Source organism: Podarcis melisellensis (assembly GCF_964234715.1).
Source record: "Podarcis melisellensis genome assembly, chromosome: 9".
Lineage (NCBI taxonomy): Eukaryota > Metazoa > Chordata > Lepidosauria > Squamata > Lacertidae > Podarcis > Podarcis melisellensis.
This window is the reverse complement of record NC_138541.1, coordinates 9,630,234-9,650,738: the sequence shown is the minus strand read 5'-3', so window position 1 is coordinate 9,650,738 and position 20,505 is coordinate 9,630,234. Positions and strand designations below refer to the sequence as shown.

Below are 20,505 nucleotides of genomic sequence, written 5' to 3'. Positions count from 1 at the left end.
AGGCGTGCATATTTGACAGTTTCATAGATAAGTGTTCTGGGTGTGTGTGTTGCAGACACAGGGAAACTAAATAGAAAATGTACATCAGGTATCCCCATCCCCTCTCTGGTATGTACAGCAACATGCAAAAGCATGGGACTGCTCATGTGTAGGGACCCTAAAGGGTGGGGATGTTTAACACCTCAAAGTTCATGTTCTTTCAGAGCCAAACATTCCTTGGTTTGGCCAAAGGCAAAACTAGGAACAGGCAAGACTTTAACCTTTGTGGGAAGAGGCAGAAGTCCCAGCAAAGGAAGAATGGATACAATAACTTATGGAATATGCAGAAATGGCAAAACTTACCAGAAGAATAAGAAATCAAGATAACTTTTATATATATACACAGTGGTATCTGGGTTTAAGAACAGCTTAGCTTATGAACAACTTGGATTAAGAATGCTGCAAACCAGGAAATAGGTGTTTTGGTTTGTGAACTTTGCCTTGGAATAAAGCATGTTTCACTTCCTGTTGAATGTGTTCCATTTGTAAATTGAGTCCCCCGCCTCTATGGAAAAGCATGACTTGGTTTAAGAACAGACAGAATCAGAATTCAGAATGACCTTAACAGATTGGAAAAGCTAACAAAATGCATTTCAATAGGTACAAATGTAAGATTCTGCATTTAGGCAGAAAGAACCAGATGCACAAATATAGGACGTGGGACACCTGGCTTACTAGCAGTACATGTGAAAAGGATCTAGGGGTCTTGGTGGACCACAAGCTTAACATGAGTCAACAGTGTGACGCGGCAGCAAAAAAGCTAATGCTATTCTAGACTGCATCAACAGAAATACAGTGTCCAGATCAAGGAAAGCAATAGTACCACTCTATTCTGACTTGGTCAGGCCACACTTGCAATATTGTGCCCAATTCTGGGCACCACAATTTAAGAAGGATGTTGACAAGCTGTATGCAGAAGAGGGCAACCAAGATGATCAAGGGCTGGAAACTAAGCCTTATGAGGAGTGCTTGAAGGAGCTGGGTATGTTTAGCCTGGAAAAGAGGAGACCTAGAGGAGATATGATAACCACCTTCAAATACCTTAAGGGCTGTCACATGGCGGAGAGAGCATTCTTGTTTTCTCCTGCTATGGAGGGTAGGACTTGAACTAATGGCTTCAAGTTGCAAGAAAGGAGATTCTAGCTAAACATTTGGAAAAACTTTCTGACAGTAAGAGCTGTTTAGAAGTGGAACAGTCTCCCATGAGAGGTTGTGGACTCTCCTTCCTTAGAGGTTTTTAAACAGAGGTTGGATGGCCATTTGTCATGGATGCTTGAGCTGAGATTCCTGCATTGCAGGGGGTTAGACTAGATGTCCCTTGGGGTCCCTTCCAACTCTTAAGATTCTGTGATTCCATATACAGTATGTTTTACATTATTCGGCTCCTAACTTCGGTTTAATTTTGCCCCCAAACTCAAGATCCACGCCTTTAAACCAGCAAACTCATGTGCCTGAAAGAGTAAAGTTATTTTACTGAAGTCACTTGCCTCTAGATCACATGGCTCTTTGCTTTCCATGGACCAGCTGCAGAGCTCCTTATATCAGCCTCTGTGCACATGGTTAAAAATACACACCTTATGACCACAGGAAGAGTTTCAGTTACTTTTTCAGTCGCCAAGTACATGTTTGACAAAAAAGGTAGGGGAAAATCAATAACAGGAAAAAGTTACAAAGGTAGTTGATTCACTCTCTGGACTTAATTTATCCAAGGATTTTGTGTGTCAGGACTCACACCGACTATGTCAATAGGATTAGCTGTAACTTATTTCATATGGAGGACATGCCTCGGGCTTGAAGCATGTGCAGAGTGCCTGTTGATCACCAGTGAGTAACCACAGCCTGTCACAAAACATCTTGCATTACGGGGTTGGCAGGAGTCCTGTGTCAGGTGTTATGTTTAGAGCAGGGGTCAGCAACCTAAGGACCATGGGCCAGAAGCGGCCCGCAGAGGTCGTTTGACCGACCCACGAGCCGCCCCCGAACTGAGCTGCCCACTCGCGTGCTGCACTAAATCAGTGCAGCACAGCACGTGGACTCGCTTCCACGGCGCTGTAAATCATATCTGCACGTGCACAGACACCAAAAACTGTGGATATGCATGCGCAGATGCCAAAAATCGCAGGTGTGCCTCATGCGCGCACGTGATCCAGCCCACGGAGGGATCTCTGCGGGACTGATCCAGCCCAGGCAAGATAAACTTTGCTGACCCCTGGGTTAGGGTTTCAGACCAGGGCGCGGGACACGAGGGTTCAAATCTCTGCTCAGCCATGAAGCTCCCTGGGTGACTTTTCGCTAGTCACTACATCCCAGCGTTACCTGGGATAAAGCAAGGAGGAGGAAGAACCACATATGCCACCTTGAGCTCCTTCAAATAAAAAAATATGCAAATTCATATTTTAATGAAGCTATTGAATTATATACATGGTATCTGAAGATTTAAGCATCTTTACTTGGTTAAGCACCCTAATAGTTGCATTTCCTTTCCTTTAGAGAGCTGCAACTCTTAATTCCAGTTTAACTGGCCCTGCTGCACCTGCTCTGTGGTTTTCTTAAGAAGAAACTGGCACCTGCACTTATTTTGCATAGAACGGCTCTTGGGTTTGGTATCGGTCAGCCTGCTTGTTTCAGAGGCAAGAGTTCTTTTCAGCACCATTACTTCACTCTGAGTGATTACAATGCCTTGCTGTACATCCCTTTGCTGATGTACAGAGGGCACTAAGAAACAGCAGTCCAGTCTGACAGAACATATTGACTGTGGTAACCTAAGGTGGAAGGATAGCCCAAAAAGCAGCTTGAAAGCCTCCACAAGTAGATCAAAAAGGGAATTGTACTGGAAGCACAACTGGAAAGGTGGGAGGAACTGGTTGTATTTAACTTGGAGAAGAGAAGACAGAGGAGGACATATGTTCATTTCCATATGATGACAGCACTCTTCAAATCCCTGGAAGGCTGACACTTAGGTCAAATACACTTTGGGACAGAGCTTTCCAAACTGTGTGCCGTGACACATTAGTGTGTTGGCTGCAGTGTGTAGGTGTGTCACTGAAAGGGGTTAGTTTAACCTCTGGTTTGGGAGTAAAACTGAATGACTGTGTTGCGAAATGATGCATGTCTAAAAAGTGTGTCACCAGCATGAAAAGCTTTGCTTTAGCACCTTAAAACACCTCTTCCCAGATTTCATCACTCAAAGCACGATTGCTTCTTCCACACCTGCAAACTTTCCAACTCTTGTTCACAAAACCGTCATCTGCGCATACGCAACAGTTGTCTCGAGGGCACACACCTCACCTTAACTGCAAATTGAATGTGGCTGACATTTTTCAAATTGGATGGAAGCTGGTTTGATGAGAAATGCACTGAACAGCAGGATTTCTCAAGAATTACAGGGCAGCTATGGGATTGTGGCTAACATCACATGTACATGGTTTCAAATACCAGCGATGGTAGTACACTGGAGCCAGAGTAAAGGGTGATGCATACACAGTCATTGAAGAGTGCAAAAAATTGTTTTCTGGTGCCCTAGAAGACACTACTGTATCTCATGGACTTAAACTACAGGCAGGTAGGTGTCATTTCAATATTAGGAGGAAACCACTTGACAGTAAGAGTGGGTTAACAAAAGAACCCGTTACTTAAAATGGGTGGTGGAATCACCCACGCTGGAAGTCTTTAATCAGAGTCTGGACAGGAAAAGTCATCTGTTGGGGGAAAGCCTCTGGCCTTCTTGCATCAAGCAGGTTAGACTAAACTAGTGGTTCCCAATTAGCTAAGGACTGCAGACCTGTTTTTCAAAAGTGAAGCCATGGACTTGCTACGTTTGAAAAAACTTAATCTCTATGGTAGTTTTTGTTATATGATTGGTGCCACAGACTCTGCACCAAGTCTTGCCTGTTAACACCCTCCTATGTCATTTGGGGCTGTGGTGTTTACTCAGTTAACCAGTGATCAAAAGCCTTTAAATTGCCTAAAAACGTGCTTGCAAAACTCATGGAAGTGCTTATTGAACTTACAAGAACTGTAGGTGGAAGGTGTCCTCTCAGAAAAGGCACCCTGCCTTCTACATTAACTACTAAGGCAGTCCCTGCTGAGGCAGGTACATGAATGATCTAGAAACAAAAAAAGAATGTTCATTTCCATAGAAGCCAATTGTTTTTATTAATATGCAAATTCATTTGGATTTAATATGTTACCAGCAGCACAAACCTATGTAGGCCTGCTCAGAAGTATATTCCATGTATAGGCTTGTATAGGGTTGCAGACTCACTTTGCTTAAACTAACATATTTATCGATTCTGTTGATACATTGGCAGTCCTGAAGATGTAAAAATGTCAAGACCTGCCTTTCTGGATTAATCAAAGACTCATGAAGCCCAGGATTTTGTTTCTGATGGCAACTAGCAGATTATTCTGGGGAAATTCGCATATGGTGGTCCATCTTTTGATATTCCAATGTACGCTTCAGTAATTGGATGTACAGTGGCCAGCATCCATCAATTAACCTACCTTCTATGGCAGGAGCTGCTAATGTGTGGTACCCTGCAGATGTTGTTGGACTCAAACTCCCACAATCCCTGACCATTAGCCATTCAGGCTGAGGCTGATGGGAGATGGAGTCCAACATCTAGAAGGCATCATGTTAGCTGCTTCCACCCTAACATACATTTTATCCTTTGGAAAAGCTAAAAGTCAGCATCTGTCTCCATCTTGTGGCAACGAAAATGATCTCACAACACGAGCAGCAACACCATTGCTTTTTCTGAATCAGGTTTCATCCAGAGAACCCAAGTCCTAGCAGTGTGAGCAGGGAGAGAAGAACAACACTGTCATTTCACACTTTCCACCACTCCTTCGGTTGCTAAAGCAGGGTGTCTGTGTGAGAAGCCTCAGGGAAAAAATCCAGGTCTGTTTTTTCTTTCTTTAAGGGAAGGGCCACCGTAGCTCAGTGGCTGCCTTGCAAGCAGACAACACCAGATTTAGGGTGGTGTGGAGCACACAGGGAGCATAACAACAATAGGTAAAGGTAAAGGGACCCCTGACCATTAGGTCCAGTCGTGACCGACTCTGGGGTTGCGGCGCTCATCTCGCTTTATTGTCCGAGGGAGCCAGCGTACAGCTTCTGGGTCATGTGGCCAGTATGACTAAACTGCTTCAGGCAAACCAGAGCAGCACACGGAAACGCCGTTTACGTTCCCGCCGGAGTGGTACCTATTTATCTACTTGCACTTTGACGTGCTTTTGAACTGCTAGGTTGGCAGGAGCAGGGACTGAGCAACGGCAGCTCACCCCGTCACGGGGATTCAAACCGCTGACATTCTGATCACCAAGCCCTGAGAAAACCCATTTAAAAAGCAACTGTACCAAAATGAAATACTGTGGAAAATAATAATAATAATAATAATAATAATAATAATAATAATAATAATAATAATTTGTTATTTGTACCCCGCCCATCTGGCTGGGTTTTCCCAGCCACTCTGGGCGGATTCCAACAAAGACGAAAAATACACTAAAATAATAAATATTTAGGGGGAAGGGGCGCCCAATCTTGGTCTTGTTCAGGGAGCCATATTACCAAACTCCACCCCTGATGCAGCTAGTCCCAGGTTCGGTCCCTGCAGGCATCTTCAGGTTGAGTTACGAGGCTGCTGCCTAGAAAGCTGCTGCCAGTCAGTGCAAACAACACTAACCCAGATGGACCAAAAGTCTGATTCAGCATAAAGCAGATTCCTAAGGAGAAATAAATAGACACCTATCTGTCTATCGAGATGAGTGAACAGTGCATTGCTATTAACTGGCATCGATTAATATGTATCTTGGACCTGTGTGGATGCTCGTTCTATTGAATAGAAGCGGCGGAAGAGGCTGAGATACACCCGCTGGGCACCCCATTACGCCGCACGCTTTACGTCGGCCACGTGTCCCCCTGAGGTTCTCGCATGCGCACTTCACCCCGCCTTGCCTCGCCTCCGGCGCGCATCACCTCTCTATGCTTCTTACGGAAACCAGAGCGTCCACAAGTGAGGCGGAAGGCATAAAGCATGGCGCATCAACCGACCGGATGTAGAATTTACTCGCTTTTTCCAGGCCGGAAGTAAAGCACCTGGAAAACAAGGTCGCTGTACAGTTCGGGATCTACCGGAAACGCGTAGATTAAGGACGGCAAGCGGCAGGCTTACGGCCGTCCGGTTATTTCCTGAACAACAAAATGACAATTGGGAATTAGTTAGGCGGGGGCGGCGGCATACCCAGTTTCTTGTGAGCCGGAAGTGAAAGCCTGTTTCCAAGGGGCACCGACCTTCGACCCGGAAGTAGTGTAGTGCGTTGGCGGCCGCACAGCAGCAATACCGCACGCTGGTTTGCCGACTGCCGATCCGTCCGCGCTGCCGGCAACATGGGGAAGCCACGGCGGAGAATAGCCCCGGGCCTGAGGGCCTCGCAGCCGCGGGAGGAAAAGATGGAGGAGCCGGAGCCGGGAGCCCCGATCTTCACGGAGGAGGCAGACGATTTCCACCAGCGACGTCTGGAGGAGGCAGTGCTGGCGGCGCTGGGCAGCGAGGAGGAAGAAGAGGAGGACGATGGCGAGGAGGAGGTCCTGGGACTAGAGCTCTCTGAGGAGAGTGAGACGGAGGAGGATGGAGGAGGAGGAGATGAGGGCGCGGACGACGACGAGGATGGAGGCGAAGGCGAGCCCCTGGATATGGACAGCGACCTGGAGGAGCAGCGGGGCGGCAGCGGAGACACCGGCCTCCCCCACGAATTCGCCTGGGGCCAGCGGAAGCAGCTCTATTACGGCACTGACTATGGCAAGGCTGCGGCTCGCTCCAAAGCAGCTAAGCAGAGCCAGGAGGAAGCCGAAGCCGAGGAGCTGGAGGAAGAGGAGGAGGCCCAAGCCATTCAGAAAAGGCTGGTGCAGAATCTGGGGGAGGATGACTACGGCCTGGACCTGATAGAGGCCTACGCCGCGGCAGCCCAGGAGCCAGGTCGTAAAGAGTCCGGGTCGAAAATTGCCAAGGACTTGCAGTCTCTCTCTAAAAAAGAGAAGTTGAAGCTGTTGAAAAAGGAATCCCCGGAGTTGCTGGAGCTGATTCAGGACTTTGAAGCCAAGTTAACTGAGCTCAGAGATGAACTGGAGCCTCTCATGCAAATGGTAAAAGATGGGGTCATCCCAGAGGGAAAGGGCAGCCAGTATTTACAGACCAAATACCATCTTTATTTGAACTATTGCTGCAACATTAGTTTTTACTTGGTGCTGAAAGCCAAAAGGATTCCAGTCCACGGTCACCCCGTCATTGAAAGACTTGTAAGTTACAGAAATTTAATAAATGACTTGGCGATTGTGGACCAAAAACTGTCACCGGAGATTCGTCTGCTTCTTAATGAATTCCATAGTAGTGACACAGGTGATGTGGAAGGTAGGAAGAAGCTTATCGTGCCTGCTAGAAAGCCTGTTAATAAAATCAAACCTAAAGCTGTTGGTGAGCTTTCTAATGGTAATGATCCTGAAGAACCTACAGATGATTCAGATTTGGATGAGGAGGCTGCCCTGAATTATTATAAGGAGATGGAAGAAAAGATAAAGCTTAAGAAAAAGAGGAAACGAGAAGAAACAGAATGTGTGGAAGACCTGATTATGGAAGAGGAAGCAGGAGATCAAAAGAGAGGTGCAACATACCAGATTGTCAAGAATAAAGGTCTCACACCCAGAAGGAAAAAGATTGATCGTAACCCAAGAGTCAAGCACCGTGAGAAATTCAGGCGAGCCAAGATTCGTAGGAAGGGGCAGGTTCGTGAGGTCCGAAGAGAAGAACAAAGATACGGAGGCGAACTGTCTGGCATTCGTGCTGGAGTTAAGAAGAGTGTTAAGCTTAAGTGATTCTCTTTGTATAATTCTTTTTTTACTGGCTGAAGGCAGCGAATGTGAGCCCAATAAATGTTCATTTTGGGGGTAAATAAATGAAATATGTATTTATTTTAACATGGAGAAAGCAGCATTGTTCATAGAATGCAAAGTTCAGGGCAACTGCCTTTCCCAGTTGTTTCATTTGTCCAGCGGATCATCTTTGTGGTCATCCTCAGTAACCAGGCACTGTGTTTAAATGTAAATCCCAATCACTGCATTGAGAACATAGCAGGTCAGCAATCCTCTCACCTTCCACCACTTTTTGACCTGCTAGGTTGCATTTCTGTGCAATTTTGACTTTCAGTAACTGCACTGAGCTCAATGGGAATTCTCACTTAATATGCCCAGGATTGAGTTCCAGATACTTTGGCCTGACCCAATAAGGCTCTCCTTAGTTAAGGGATCCGGGGAATATTTAATCTGCATTAAGCTATCTTGAGCATACAATTAGGGCTAGGCTGATCAGATCCAATGCAAAAGTGGAGATGGTCCTGTATGTTGTGGAAGATAAGAGCTTTGGCAGGTAAAGCTTCTAATGCATAAGTTTTATTTAATTTGCTTCATTCAGACTCACAAAAATTTTCTATATACTTTCTATACCTTCTAAGTTACCTGTGTGCTCTACATTAATACAGTATAAATATTTGAAGCCACAGCTTAGCATATGGTGCATTGGTAGCTTGGCTGAGTGAAACCAAAACCAACCACTTACTGATTTTAAAATGTTAGCAGGTATGTTTAACATAATGACTAGAAACCATTCAGAAATGAACTGCGAAGGGATGCCTATAAGTAGTTTTTAAGGGATATTAGCCCTGGAGCATAGAGGCACATGCTGTGATGATTTGTTTTTAGTGGTGGGCACCAACATTGTAATTAAAATTGTGGGGGGTTTTTTGGGGGGCGTTTAAGGCCACAGAAAATAGTGATTGGAAATTACTTTGCAGAAAAGCTGATAATCGTTGCAGGTGGGGAGAGGTCAGTCTTTTTGTAGAGCAAGCCATTATTTTGAGATGTGGTTTTAAGGACTGACATGTGGGACGAACTCTTGCAATGTAGAGTGCTTTTTTGCTGCAAAGCTTCATGATACTCCATCTATCTTCCTTTCTACAGCCTGTGCCCCAAACAGCACAGTGGTCAGTAATCATGGTTGGTCCTCAGTAGGCTGTTTTTGCACATCCCTTTAGTTCCCACCTCCAAAAATAATATTGCACTTTTGAAAATCTTAGCATTCCCCCAAGCCTATTGGAGGTGTCTTTGGTTTGATGCACATGCTAGGGCATCAAAAATAAGAGTGAACCATGGTGTTTATTTGAAAAGTTTGTAAATTCTCTGTAATGTTTGAGAGATCACTTTGTAAAGGGAATAAAGTGGTGAAATGGAAGATTAGGGTAAGCTTTTTAAACGGGCTATAGTTTGAGTTTTTATCTTCTACAGGGAAAGTGCCCCTGTGCAGAAATTAGCAAACAGACCATGTCTGAATCATTTGAGGTAAGCAAATATAGACATATTCTTCTGTGTGCATTTACGAGGAGAGGCCATGCTTCACGATGGCTTCTCAATATGCTTGCAGTAAAAGCCAAGCAAGTGTGTTTGATTAAGGAACCAAAGGTTTGTATTTCTGCCTGGCCATAAATGGGTGATGGGGGGGCAGTCAAGGGGTAGAGTGGAGAAAGGGAATACTTTGATCTTTTGGGAGTAATAATAACTGCAATATCAGTGATTATTTGGCCTTGTAAATAGGCTATCACAAACACCGTTACAGATTTTTAACATCAAAATAATGTATGAAGCCATTTGTACAAAATCTGACATTTTAGCCTCTCAAGTGCTCATTCCCTGGCAGGAAGGAGTCAAGAATGAAGCCCACAGTGAACTTTAAGAACTTTAAGAAGGAATGGGGAAACTTCATAATTGACTTAAAGAGAACACTGTAAACAACTAAAAACTTTGGCAGGATTTGCGTAACGCATGTAATGCATTAAAAAAGTGCAGTACAGCCATCTTCTCAGAAAAACTCTTCACAAAGTTCAAGAGGTCAAGACACAAAGACTTTAGCAACTAATCCACACCTAATGACCCACCTAAGTGGTACTCAGGATATCACTCAAGAAATCACTCAAGATATCCCTCAAGTAATTAAGGAACAAAAGAAGAAAAGGCACACTAGCCTGGGAACTTCCTCTCTGCCCAGAACATTGGAGGCTATACACCACACCCCCTCAACAGTATTTATAGGAACTCAAACACTGAGATCCTGCTCTGTTCCAGTAACAAGAAGCCGAAAGCACCAGCCTGAAGATGACGAGTGAGACCTCGTCGAAACGTCGCCTAGACACCCCAACTTTTACACGGGAAGACACCCGAGGACACCAAAACCTGCATATATATATATATATACACACACACACACACACACCCCACAGTGGCAAATACTGACCAGCAAAGTGGTCTCTTCCCACACAGCCAGTCAAAGGGCAATAATGGTACACACACGGCACGAACTGACCCCGATGGGGTCGCCCTTCCCAGGGGGCAGGAACTGTGTCCACTCCTGAGGCAGAAAGGGTCAACACGGATCCCCCCAAAGTAAAGGGGGTCAGAGCTGACCCCTACCGAAGTGGCCCCCTCTTCCTGAGGGAAAAGGAGAGGGGCAAGAGCCTTCCCCTCCCCCACCCTCACAAAGCGGCGGGAAAGCGCCAGAGCGGAGCCCACAGCGGCCGTGAGGGGAGAAAGAAGAGCCAGGCAAGACGGGGGCGGAGCTCCACGCGAGGCCGGGACGGCCCATCTCAACCTCCGGTCGGCCTGGGCCCAGTCAGGGCTTAGGAAGGGGGCTGGTCTAGGCGGGAGAAGGAGGCGCCGCCGCCGCCGCCGCCGCCGCTTTCTTTCGCCGTGTGGAAAAAGTTGCCCGCTCACTCTCGCCGCCGTCCAGGAGGAGAAGGGAGAGAAAAAGAGGGAGCCGAAGCCGCCGCCACCCTCAGCCTCTGAGGGAGCATGGAGGGAGCGGGGAAGAGAGAGGCGGGCGACGGCGAGGGGGAAGCGGAGCGCGAGGAGGAGGAGGAGGAGGAGGGCAAAGCCGCCGCCACGGAGGAGGAGGAAGAAGAAGAAGAGGCGCCCCCCGACTCGCCCCCTTTCTTCCTCCTCTACCCGGGCCGTGGAGGCGCCGCCGCGCCGGGCTTGCAGCCCCAGAGCGCCTGGAGAGCCGCCCCGCCGGGCCCTTGCGGGGTCCCCTTGCCCGTCCTGCTCAGCTACATCGGGCCCGAGACCGGGCAGCAGCAGCACCGAGCCGGCGGCGCCCGTGAGTAGTAGGCAGCGCCGCTCCTCCCTTCCCGTCCCCCGGCAGAAGCTGCTGCTCCCGCCCTGGTTTCTCCTCTCTCTCCCCGAACCGCGCCCTGTGTCTCCGCCGCACATGGTGTGCTCGGCTGTCACCCGCCCCTCAACGTTGTGTAATGTTACGGGCAACTCTTGTCCCAGGGAGGGAGGGAGGGGAAGCCTCCTCCCTTCGCTTTCCTCCTCCTCCTTCCTTATTTTTTTAGGGGGGTGGGCTTCTTCTCCGATACCCCACCCCACCAACAAGGTCCTAGGGGCTGTAAAGCAAGCCAGATCGTTTAGCACCGACCCCATTCATCCCAGCAGCTGACCATCACCAGCTCAGTCCAAGCCCTGCGAAAAACATCACTATTATTATTATTATTATTATTATTATTATTATTATTATTGCTGCCCCACACCCATAGATATCAGGGCGGCTCACAGCATGAAACTACTAAGCGCAAGCTAAAAACTAGAACAAAGGCAAACCGAACCAAGCCCGCAACCCTCCCTCCCCCTTATTTATGAAACAAGCCTGTTAATCGTCAGTCCGACTAAAAAAAAAAAAGGCACTGGGGGTTATTGAGATCAATGCAAGCTAAAAAGCATTCCAGGGGGTTGGGCTAGATGACCCTCAGGGTCCCTTCCAAGTCTACGTTTTTCTGAAACACACACACACACATGCAAGACCCCTCTGCAGTCCTCTCCCCAAGCAACTGTGTGTGAGACTTGCTCTCCAGAAAGTGTGCCTTGTCTTTCTAGCTGTGGTTTTTGGTCTCTCCTCAGCCCCCCATCAATTCATATTCCTTTCTCCCTAATCTCCAATATTATATTTTCTTCTGGCTGAGACGTTAAAACACTAATTCCCAGCTGTGTTTCTTGCTGCAGTCCTACTGTCTACTCAGAAGTAAGGTCCTTTTTGATTTAGCAGGGCTTACTCTCAGGTAAGTGCAGTTAGGGATGCAGCCTTAGTGACCCAAGTTTTGGGTCCTTTTTAGGTTCAGGATATCACTGCTTTACACCACCCCACCCCGCAATATTTGGAAACATCAGCTTTGGACCTAAACACAAATTGGCTGGGAACTTCATTCTCTGTGTCTTTATTAATTTATTTAAAGAACAACGAACTGGTGATTGCTTTAACTTTTTGATACGTGGTGATTTGAATCATGAGGATGAATTAGAAAAACTGCTGAGTCTTGAATGAGACTTGCTTTGGAATGGAGGACTTTATTAGATTTTCTTCTGCCGTTTCATTTTATTTTGTTCTAAGGGCTTGTTTTAACAAAGAATTAACTCTGGAACTTCTGGTGAAATGATAAGGAGGTCTTTCTTTCTCCTTCCACAATGCCATTTGTCTTTTCAATAGGTATAATAGCGTCACTGGGGTGAGAAGATTTTGAGCGAATGAAAGAGTCAAGCTGATTGTTTTAAGTGTTAGTAACTGCACTGTGTTAAGATTCTAGCAGCCTTGGGTCTTAAAGAGTTTTGTCTATTAAACTGATCATCATTATTACTACTGTAATAATGATTTATATCGCACATAGAGGCTTCCAACACTGTGGTGCTGATGGCTCCCTAATGCAAGAAGAGAAAATGTTATGTGACTCTTAAGAGAAAGGGATATTTGGGTATGTCTCCCAGATAAAACGTTGCAGGTTTCTGAGTTGTACTCTTGCAGTTGTAAAGCTGTTTATAAGAATAAAGCATGGAAGTGTGGAGCACTATTAGAATGTGTGTAAAAATGGATTGACAGAACTGCGAAGATTGTTTTCCCCCCTAAAAATGTATACCCTGTCCCCTGGTGGTTTATCATTCTCATAATTGCTTACTTGTGTAAAATGCAACCAAAAAATACAAAATAATAGCACAGCACATGATGTAAGCTCCAATCAATTAAAAACTCATAGCTGCAATAGAAACACCGCTACCCGACCCCACCCCCATCCATCTCCCCTCCCTCCACCCCCCTTTCTTTCTTTCTTTTTTTCTTTTCTTTCTTTTTTTTCTTTTCTTCTCCCCCTAATGCCTCAACAATTGAAATGGATTTGTAAAAATGTTACATGGGGGGAAAAAATACGAGGCATTACACTTACACTGTAAAACAAGAAAACCCTTAATTAAAAAAAAAAGTAAAAAAACAAACAAACACTCATAGCTGCTTACCGGTAAATGTTAAAAGTTTGCAATGTTCACCTGGAGAAATAGGAAGTTCTTTGCCATGTGGTACCAGTCCATGAAATGTTGGGAGGGCATTTCACAATGTTGGGAGGGCATTTCACAATGTTGGGAGGGCATTTCACAGGTTGGATACCAACACCAAAAGGGCAGGCAGGCTTTCCCTGTTTGCCACCTGCCTGCTTCCAATGGTGGGGACATGTGGAGAACTGCCTCAGATGTAGATCCCAGCATGAGGGCACATCAGTGTTATAAACAGAGGTAGAAAAGCTAGGAGGCAAATGGCTCCAGGAACCTGGGTTTCAGGCACAAAATAATATAATAATAATAAATTTTATTTATATCCCACCCTCACCAGCCGAAGCTGGGCTCAGGACGGCTAACAACAATAAAACAGTACAAAAGTACAACACAACACAAAAGCAGAATAGCTAGTCGCCACCCCACCCCCCAATGCAGCAGCACTTACTATTTATTTTTTTTGAAACGCATGAACTAATACACAATTCACATCAGTGACACATTGTCAACACCACATTTTTAATAGAGAAGAGAATAGAACAAGAGAAGATTGTCCAGCAGATACCTAGGCCCTAAGCCATGCAAACCTTTAAATGTGAGCATCTGCTCTTTGAAGTGAGCCTGAAAGCAGACCAAATAATTATGAGTGATCCCAGTGTTGAAGAAGAATGTTTGACTGTGATGCCGAGGTACCAGTTTAACCTGCCTGGTGTGATATACACTGGATTGTTTAGAAATTACTGAAGAGTTAGTGACGTGTCAAGCTAATGAACCAAACCTTTGTGAGTTAGGCATTTGTGGATTTTTTTAAGCAGAGGAGGAAACTGGCAGAGAGCTTATTTTCTCTGGCTGAGGCAATAGAGAGAGGCAGTAGTAGTCCTAGACCTGGTAGCATTTATGTGATTTCCCTTTCTGCTAGGAATAGCATTGGGATACTGTGAATGGGGGTTCTTTTGAGGTACTTTTACCGCCCTTTGATGATTGCCTATCGTTCCATGATCACCTACCATCTTCTGTTTTTAAATACTTTTTAAAAATCTGTCACAAAATTGAACTTAGCATCTGTGTTGGATAATAAGGGAACAATGTTGCACTGCATAAAACACCCTTACAAAGTGTTTGCATATTCATGCTGCTGCCGTTGTTGTTGTAATAATAATAATAATAATAATAATAATAATAATTAATAATAATAATGATGATGTTTATTACCTGCCCTTCACCAACTGGTCCCAGAGTTGGTTACAACAATTTAAAATTCAGTGTTAAAAACCGTTAGTATGGACCCTAGAACACCCTAGAACACAGATGCCAAAGGCCAGGGCAAAGAGATGTGCCTTCAGGAACAGTCAGGTTTACTTTGAATGTGCTGATCCAAAGCTACACGTATATATACCTGAGCTTTAAAAGCAAATTACTACAAAGTCTAAATAATCAATATAAACCACAATCAGTTTATACACATCACATTTTTGATCTCCCAGTACTGTTGTCTCATTAGGAAGACCACTAAAACCAGTACAACAACTGTTTGCAATAACTTGTGCGGAAAAAGATGATAGGAGGCATTCTGTTTTCTGGGATAACAAAGGAAATCTTTCCACTGTACTCTTGGCTCTAGCCTCCAACTCAAGGCCTCATAACAGCTTCAAAATAAAACCAGTTCAGGTTTTCTCTGTATTCCCAAACCTGTATATAAATTAGGTCCACAGCCCAATCCTATCTCATATACCTTGAAGCAAGATTCAACAACTTTCAAATAGTTTGTTTAGGTAAGGTAAAGGTAAAGGGACCCCTGACCATTAGGTCCAGTAGTGGCCGACTTTGGGGTTGCGGTGCTCATCTTGCTTTATTGGCCGAGGGAGCCAACATACAGCTTCCGGATCATGTGGCCAGTATGGCAAGCTGCTTCTGGTGAACCAGAGCAGCACACAGAAACGCTGTTTACCTTCCCGCCAGAGCGGTACCTATTTATCTACTTGCCCTTTGATGTGCTTTCGAACTGCTAGGTTGGCAGGAGCAGGGAGCGAGCAACGGGAGCTCACCCTGTCACAGGGATTCGAACTGCTGACCTTCTGATCGGCAAGTCCTAGGCTCCGTGGTTTAACCCACAGCATGCAAAATCTGCAAATAATTTTTTTGTATCTTCACAGTGACTCCAAAGTTGCGTATGCATTACAGACTTAGAAGTTTTTTTTTCTCAGTTCATATTGAAGCAGTTTGGGCGGGGGGTGGTAGGATTGAATCAAAACTCAATATTTCATAAGGAACAGCAGATTAGGTATGGCTAATGTGTGTATACCACTTCCCAAACCAGCAGTGAGAGTGCACTTGATGCAGAGTAAACATGAATGTGTACACAGCCGTATAGTTGCCTACAAGACCATACTGTCAATGTTTTCCCCCCTGTTGGTGTTTCTGGAATCATAAAATCATTGAGTGCATGGTATGGTTGAGTTATCAGCTCAAAGTTTACCCTTCTCTTCCATTGGCTTATTAAGTGTCATCAGTTGCTATGTTGTACCTGTGTGGCTGATGATGGGTGCTGCACTTGTCTTGAAGTTGACATTTAGCAATGCAGTAAAAAGTTATATTTTTGACTTGGGTATAGCATGGGTTGAACACACAGGAAAGTTCAAGCACCCTTATCAACTTATAGCAGTGTGTGGTGTTAAAGGCTCTTTTACCAGGATACTTCCATCATTGCTGGCAGTTTTTTTAAAATTTTTAGTGAAGACATTTCAGGCTGCTTTTATGATTAGACAGCCTCTTTGCAGACACCTTGGTAGTACATGAGAGCCCCTGCTATGGTTGCGGCTAGGCAGTGCTCAGTCTGAGGTGAACACTGGCATCCCTGTGCTGGGGCTATACATATGGGTGCTGGGAAGTGCATGTTTATTTTGGTTCCAAAAAGAGCTGTTACGGTTGTACAAGCGGTAGCTGTTAGGTGTGTTTCCCCCGCATAAAGTCACTTGTTATCACAAATGACACTTCTTTGTGAGCTTTTTGCCTAGTTGTGAGCCTCATGGGTGCTTCTGTAAGTTCCAACCAGCCCTTTTACTCTGAGCAGCGTGGAAGATAATTTCTTTTCTTTTCCAGTAGTATAAATGCAGGACAGATTACATATGCTTGTCTCTAAGAGTCTGCTTATCTCAAGGCTTACCTCCCGATCAGTTCCTATTCTTGTAATGTATCCACGAGGACTATTTTCAGTTTATCTTCCAGTTCAAGTAACTCATGCTGGAAAACAGTGATTTTGTATGTATGCTATTCCTAAAATGGAAGAGATTCTTACCCTGTTTGATTTAATTTTGATTTCTATAAATGTCTCCTATTCTCAGTTGCTTCTCTCTTGATGTAGGGAATAACCTTCCGGGCTTCTAATTTCATGTGGCTTCCAATTTCCCAAGGAGCTGATTGGCACTTTCTATAGCATTGTATAAGGGACGCGGGTGGCGCTGTGGGTAAAACCTCAGTGCCTAGGGCTTGCTGATCGCATGGTCGGCGGTTCGAATCCCCGCGGCGGGGTGAGCTCCCGTCTTTCAGTCCCAGCTCCTGCCTACCTAGCAGTTCGAAAGCACCCCTAAGTGCAAGCAGATAAATAGGGACCTCTTTATAGCGGGAAGGTAAACGGCGTTTCCGTGTGATGCGCTGGTGCTGGCTCGCCAGAGCAGCTTCGTCACGCTGGTCACGTGACCCAGAAGTGTCTCCGGACAGCGCTGGCCCCCAGCCTCTTAAGTGAGATGGGCGCACAACCCTAGAGTCAGACATGACTGGCCCATACGGGCAGGGGTACCTTTACCTTTATTATAGCATTGTATGTACTGCTGAACAAGTATGTTAGAGCAAGCTTTCAGACCGTGACAGTAGCAAAGCATGCACAGATGGCCACTGTGTTTCTGTATGTACTTTCTTTGATATGTTAGCCATAATTTGGTCAGCAACCTCATGATAGTGCTGTGTCCTTTGAATTTGTATCCATCTGAGAGTTTGCATTCACACTACTCTTAATGTGGCAATTTCAATCTATGCAGTATTTTGGCACAGTTCTGTGAATATAACATTTCTCCTGCAATAGGAGTGGGACAGTTTTACTGTAATAATTGTTTTAATGCAAAATTGAATGGTATTGCCTTATTCAAACTTGGTTTATGGGTCTTAGACTTTCTACTGTCATATATCCTTTATCTGTTGCTTGTGTATAGTATTTTATGCACAGTTTTAAATATTTGTCCTTTGTGCATTTTGGTTTTTTGGCAGAGCAACTCTTACATTTAGAGCCATCTGAAAGTTCATTTATGGTTTTAAAATGTGCACAATTCTCCCCAGGTTTTTTTTTTATCTGATAAGTATATGGTTCCTTTATTCACTCTTTACAGCAAATTCTTAATGAAGATTTTAAACAAGAGCCAGGGCAGAGACATGATTGATACAGTACTGCTTTCCTGTAACATATGGATGCAACTTCATATTCTTCTCAGTATGGAGTACGTTTTGGTCATTAGATATCCACCCAATAGTAATTCCCTCTTGGACTCATGTCTCAAGCTTTCTCAATAGCACTAGGTTTAAAGATACACTTATGTCTAGGCATCGAATGATAACCATAAGTAAAACAGATGGGGCCTGTGTCCAAGAACTGAAAAAGTGTCCCTCTTCACTTATCAGTCTGGTGAGAAATTGTGAGGTTAATGAATAAATTAGAAACCTGTGCATATTGGGTTACAGATTGGAAAGATAGCTTTGCTGAAGGGTGACTATGATCTTCTATAGAGATTTTGGGCATGCATTGACCTTGCAATTCTTCTGGTGTATTTACCAGACCTTATCAATAGAATACAGCTTTGTAAATAAGCAGTGCTCCAGCAGCCATCTGCATTTCGAACTTCTGTCCCCTGGCAGCCTGCTTGATCTCTATGCTTCATGCAGAAGATGGATGCAGTGCTCTGTACTTTTCCACCAGTCCTCTCCCCTCCCCCCCAGGCAATTCTTCATTGCCTATGGCTAGCAGAAGAGTGGTTAAATCCAAAGCTGATAAAATATATTGTCATCTTTGTTCTTATTATCTTCATTAATAAGAACATTAATGTTCTTATTGGAAACTGACACACTTTCTAAGAAGTTACAACATTTAACGTATTTGCTAATACTCAGCTTGTGCTTAATTTTTGTTGCAGTTCCATGACCCCAACTACTGTATACGATTCTTACTTTTGACTGCTAATGGGCATGTTTTACATCTCTTTGTACCGTGAGGCAGGCTGAGGAGAAAAGCATGCATTGTGTTATGTCTGTGATCGCAGATTGACTAGCACAGTCTGAAAAGAGGCTGTGGATGCTGAGAGCAAGATCAGCTTCATTGCTCTTCCTGCATCAGCAGCAGCAGCAGCATCTATAAAGCATCCTGGGAATTGCCTGCTCTACGTTCAGTGCAAGCTGGTCACATGAGTCTGAATTTTCAGTTCAGTTCATTAGTCAGCCATTTTGGTCAACACCCTGCTTACTGCGCACAACCAATCCTATTATCACTCTGTATCTTGGCTTGTCTGGAGGGGTGAGAGAGCAAGAGCCTCGTCGATTTCTGCAATTCTGGATGTGTTTTCTTCAATGCCTTTTACCATTTTGGATTATTTTTTTTAAGCATCTTTAGCAAATAGTAAACAGAGCTTCTCTTACCCTCTGAAGGCCAAATTTGCTGTGGTCATTTACCAGTACGCTGCTTATAGTCAAATTGAAGAAAAGAGTGTGTCTTGCGGAAGAAAACAGAGGAAGAGACCACAGAGGAGAAGAGGCATCTTTTCTTCCCTTTGCACTGTGCCTTGCCTTTCTCAGACTTGTGCAGCTGCGTGATTTTTCAGCAGCTCTTTTTTGACTTAGCAAGGTATTTCCCCCCCATTATCAGAAAGCCTTCCCCCCTTTTAGCCTATATATTTTATTTTATTGTTGTACCAGCTGAGTCATCATGTCTGCTCTGACGCCTCAAAGCGATATGCCAACCCCCACCACAGACAAGATCACACAAGCTGCCATGGAGACCATCTATCTTTGCAAATTCCGAGTGTCCATGGATGGAGAATGGCTCTGTTTGCGAGAGCTGGATGACATCTCTCTTACGCCCGACCCTGAACCTACCCATGAAGGTATGGTTGCGTTTTCTATGTAGGGAGGCCTGCAGGTCTTGTTTTGGGTTAAAGAGGCTGGGAAGGAGGGTGCTGGTCTTCACCACCCCATAACTTTATGTAGGAATATGGGAAACTTGGCATATTTTAATTGCTTCATTGCAGTATAACCTAATTTGATACAGATTTCCAAAACAGCTGCTGGACTTTTAAGGTGACTCACCTGCATCCTAAACAACTCCTGTGCTCATTTGCTTTGTTTTTCTTAGACCCCACCCCTAGCAACCAAGATATATCTCTGTGAGGTGAAGTTGTGTATTTATGTGCAACACTTCAAATAAAGAAAACTTGGTGTTTCAATAGTAGCATTTCGATCTGTGTTTTCTTCTTTAAATATTGCTTTTGAAAAAGCTTTTGTTTTATAAATGGAGCTGAATTTAGAATATTATATTTATGAGGTTGGGAAACTCCTGCGTACTTTCAAAGCTAGAGATTGTAGCAGGTGACTCTTTCAAAAATCACAAAGTATATTTACATGGACTTACTGTCGTTTATAGTGTTCTAAAGTCTGGATGACATAGGCAGAAAATACAGTTTATTTGGGAATTAAAAATGATACCTCATGGCAGTCTATTTTGTAAGAAGGGCAATTTAGATGGTAGGAGATGCTATTGGAATTAGGAAATTGAATGATATAAAGGCTTGTCCTTCAACTCCCCTACATCTCTTCATTTGAAACAGTAAGGCACCTGGAGCTGGCAGATAGAGCTATGTCTCTTAAAACCCAATAGGTTACTCACTGGATTCCTGCTTTGATGGTTGCTGTGAACTAAAGGTGAGAGCACAGCCCATTTTGTAGCATCATGCCCCAGTTTAGTCATGTCTGCAAAACCTGTACCACTTGGCATTGTCACTGTCAACAGCCTTTAACCACAC

The 20,505-nt window shown here is 44.6% G+C and overlaps 2 protein-coding genes and 1 long non-coding RNA gene across 10 annotated transcripts in view; 2 read left to right on the top strand and 1 right to left on the bottom strand.

The window, feature by feature from the left end:
* Nucleotides 1-140: 140 nt before the first annotated feature.
* Nucleotides 141-5,981, bottom strand: LOC309378297. 2 transcript variants are annotated; one of them, XR_014172007.1, is made up of 3 exons: nt 5,859-5,981; nt 4,050-4,145; nt 141-1,641 (listed from the first exon to the last, which is right to left on the bottom strand). It is a non-coding gene; the product is annotated as an uncharacterized lncRNA (long non-coding RNA). The 2 variants fall into 2 exon arrangements; XR_014172008.1 differs by having other exon boundaries at nt 141-1,587.
* A 65-nt stretch (nt 5,982-6,046) lies between these two features.
* Nucleotides 6,047-8,014, top strand: UTP3 (UTP3 small subunit processome component). The gene has a single exon (XM_081926293.1). It carries the CDS (start codon nt 6,431-6,433, stop codon nt 7,910-7,912), a length of 1,482 nt encoding a protein of 493 aa, XP_081782419.1. The 5' UTR covers nt 6,047-6,430; the 3' UTR covers nt 7,913-8,014.
* A 2,625-nt stretch (nt 8,015-10,639) lies between these two features.
* The window catches only part of RUFY3 (RUN and FYVE domain containing 3), a 50,964-nt gene continuing 41,098 nt past the window's right edge, over nt 10,640-20,505 (top strand). Inside the window, exon 1 of one of the 7 annotated variants that reach the window (XR_014171610.1) lies at nt 10,640-11,237. Coding sequence is in view for 6 of the 7 variants with exons in the window: in XM_081924989.1 (XP_081781115.1) it covers nt 10,934-11,237 (304 nt within the window). In the remaining variant the exon portion in view is untranslated. Of the gene's footprint in view, nt 11,238-18,821; nt 19,591-20,505 lie in introns of those variants that run through there. The other 6 variants (XM_081924989.1, XM_081924985.1, XM_081924990.1 and 3 more) reach the window with 6 other exon arrangements.

Excerpts from the sequence above, each read along its gene's own strand:
- UTP3 (XM_081926293.1), top strand. The coding sequence starts at position 6,431 with ATGGGGAAGCCACGGCGGAGAATAGCCCCGGGCCTGAGGGCCTCGCAG.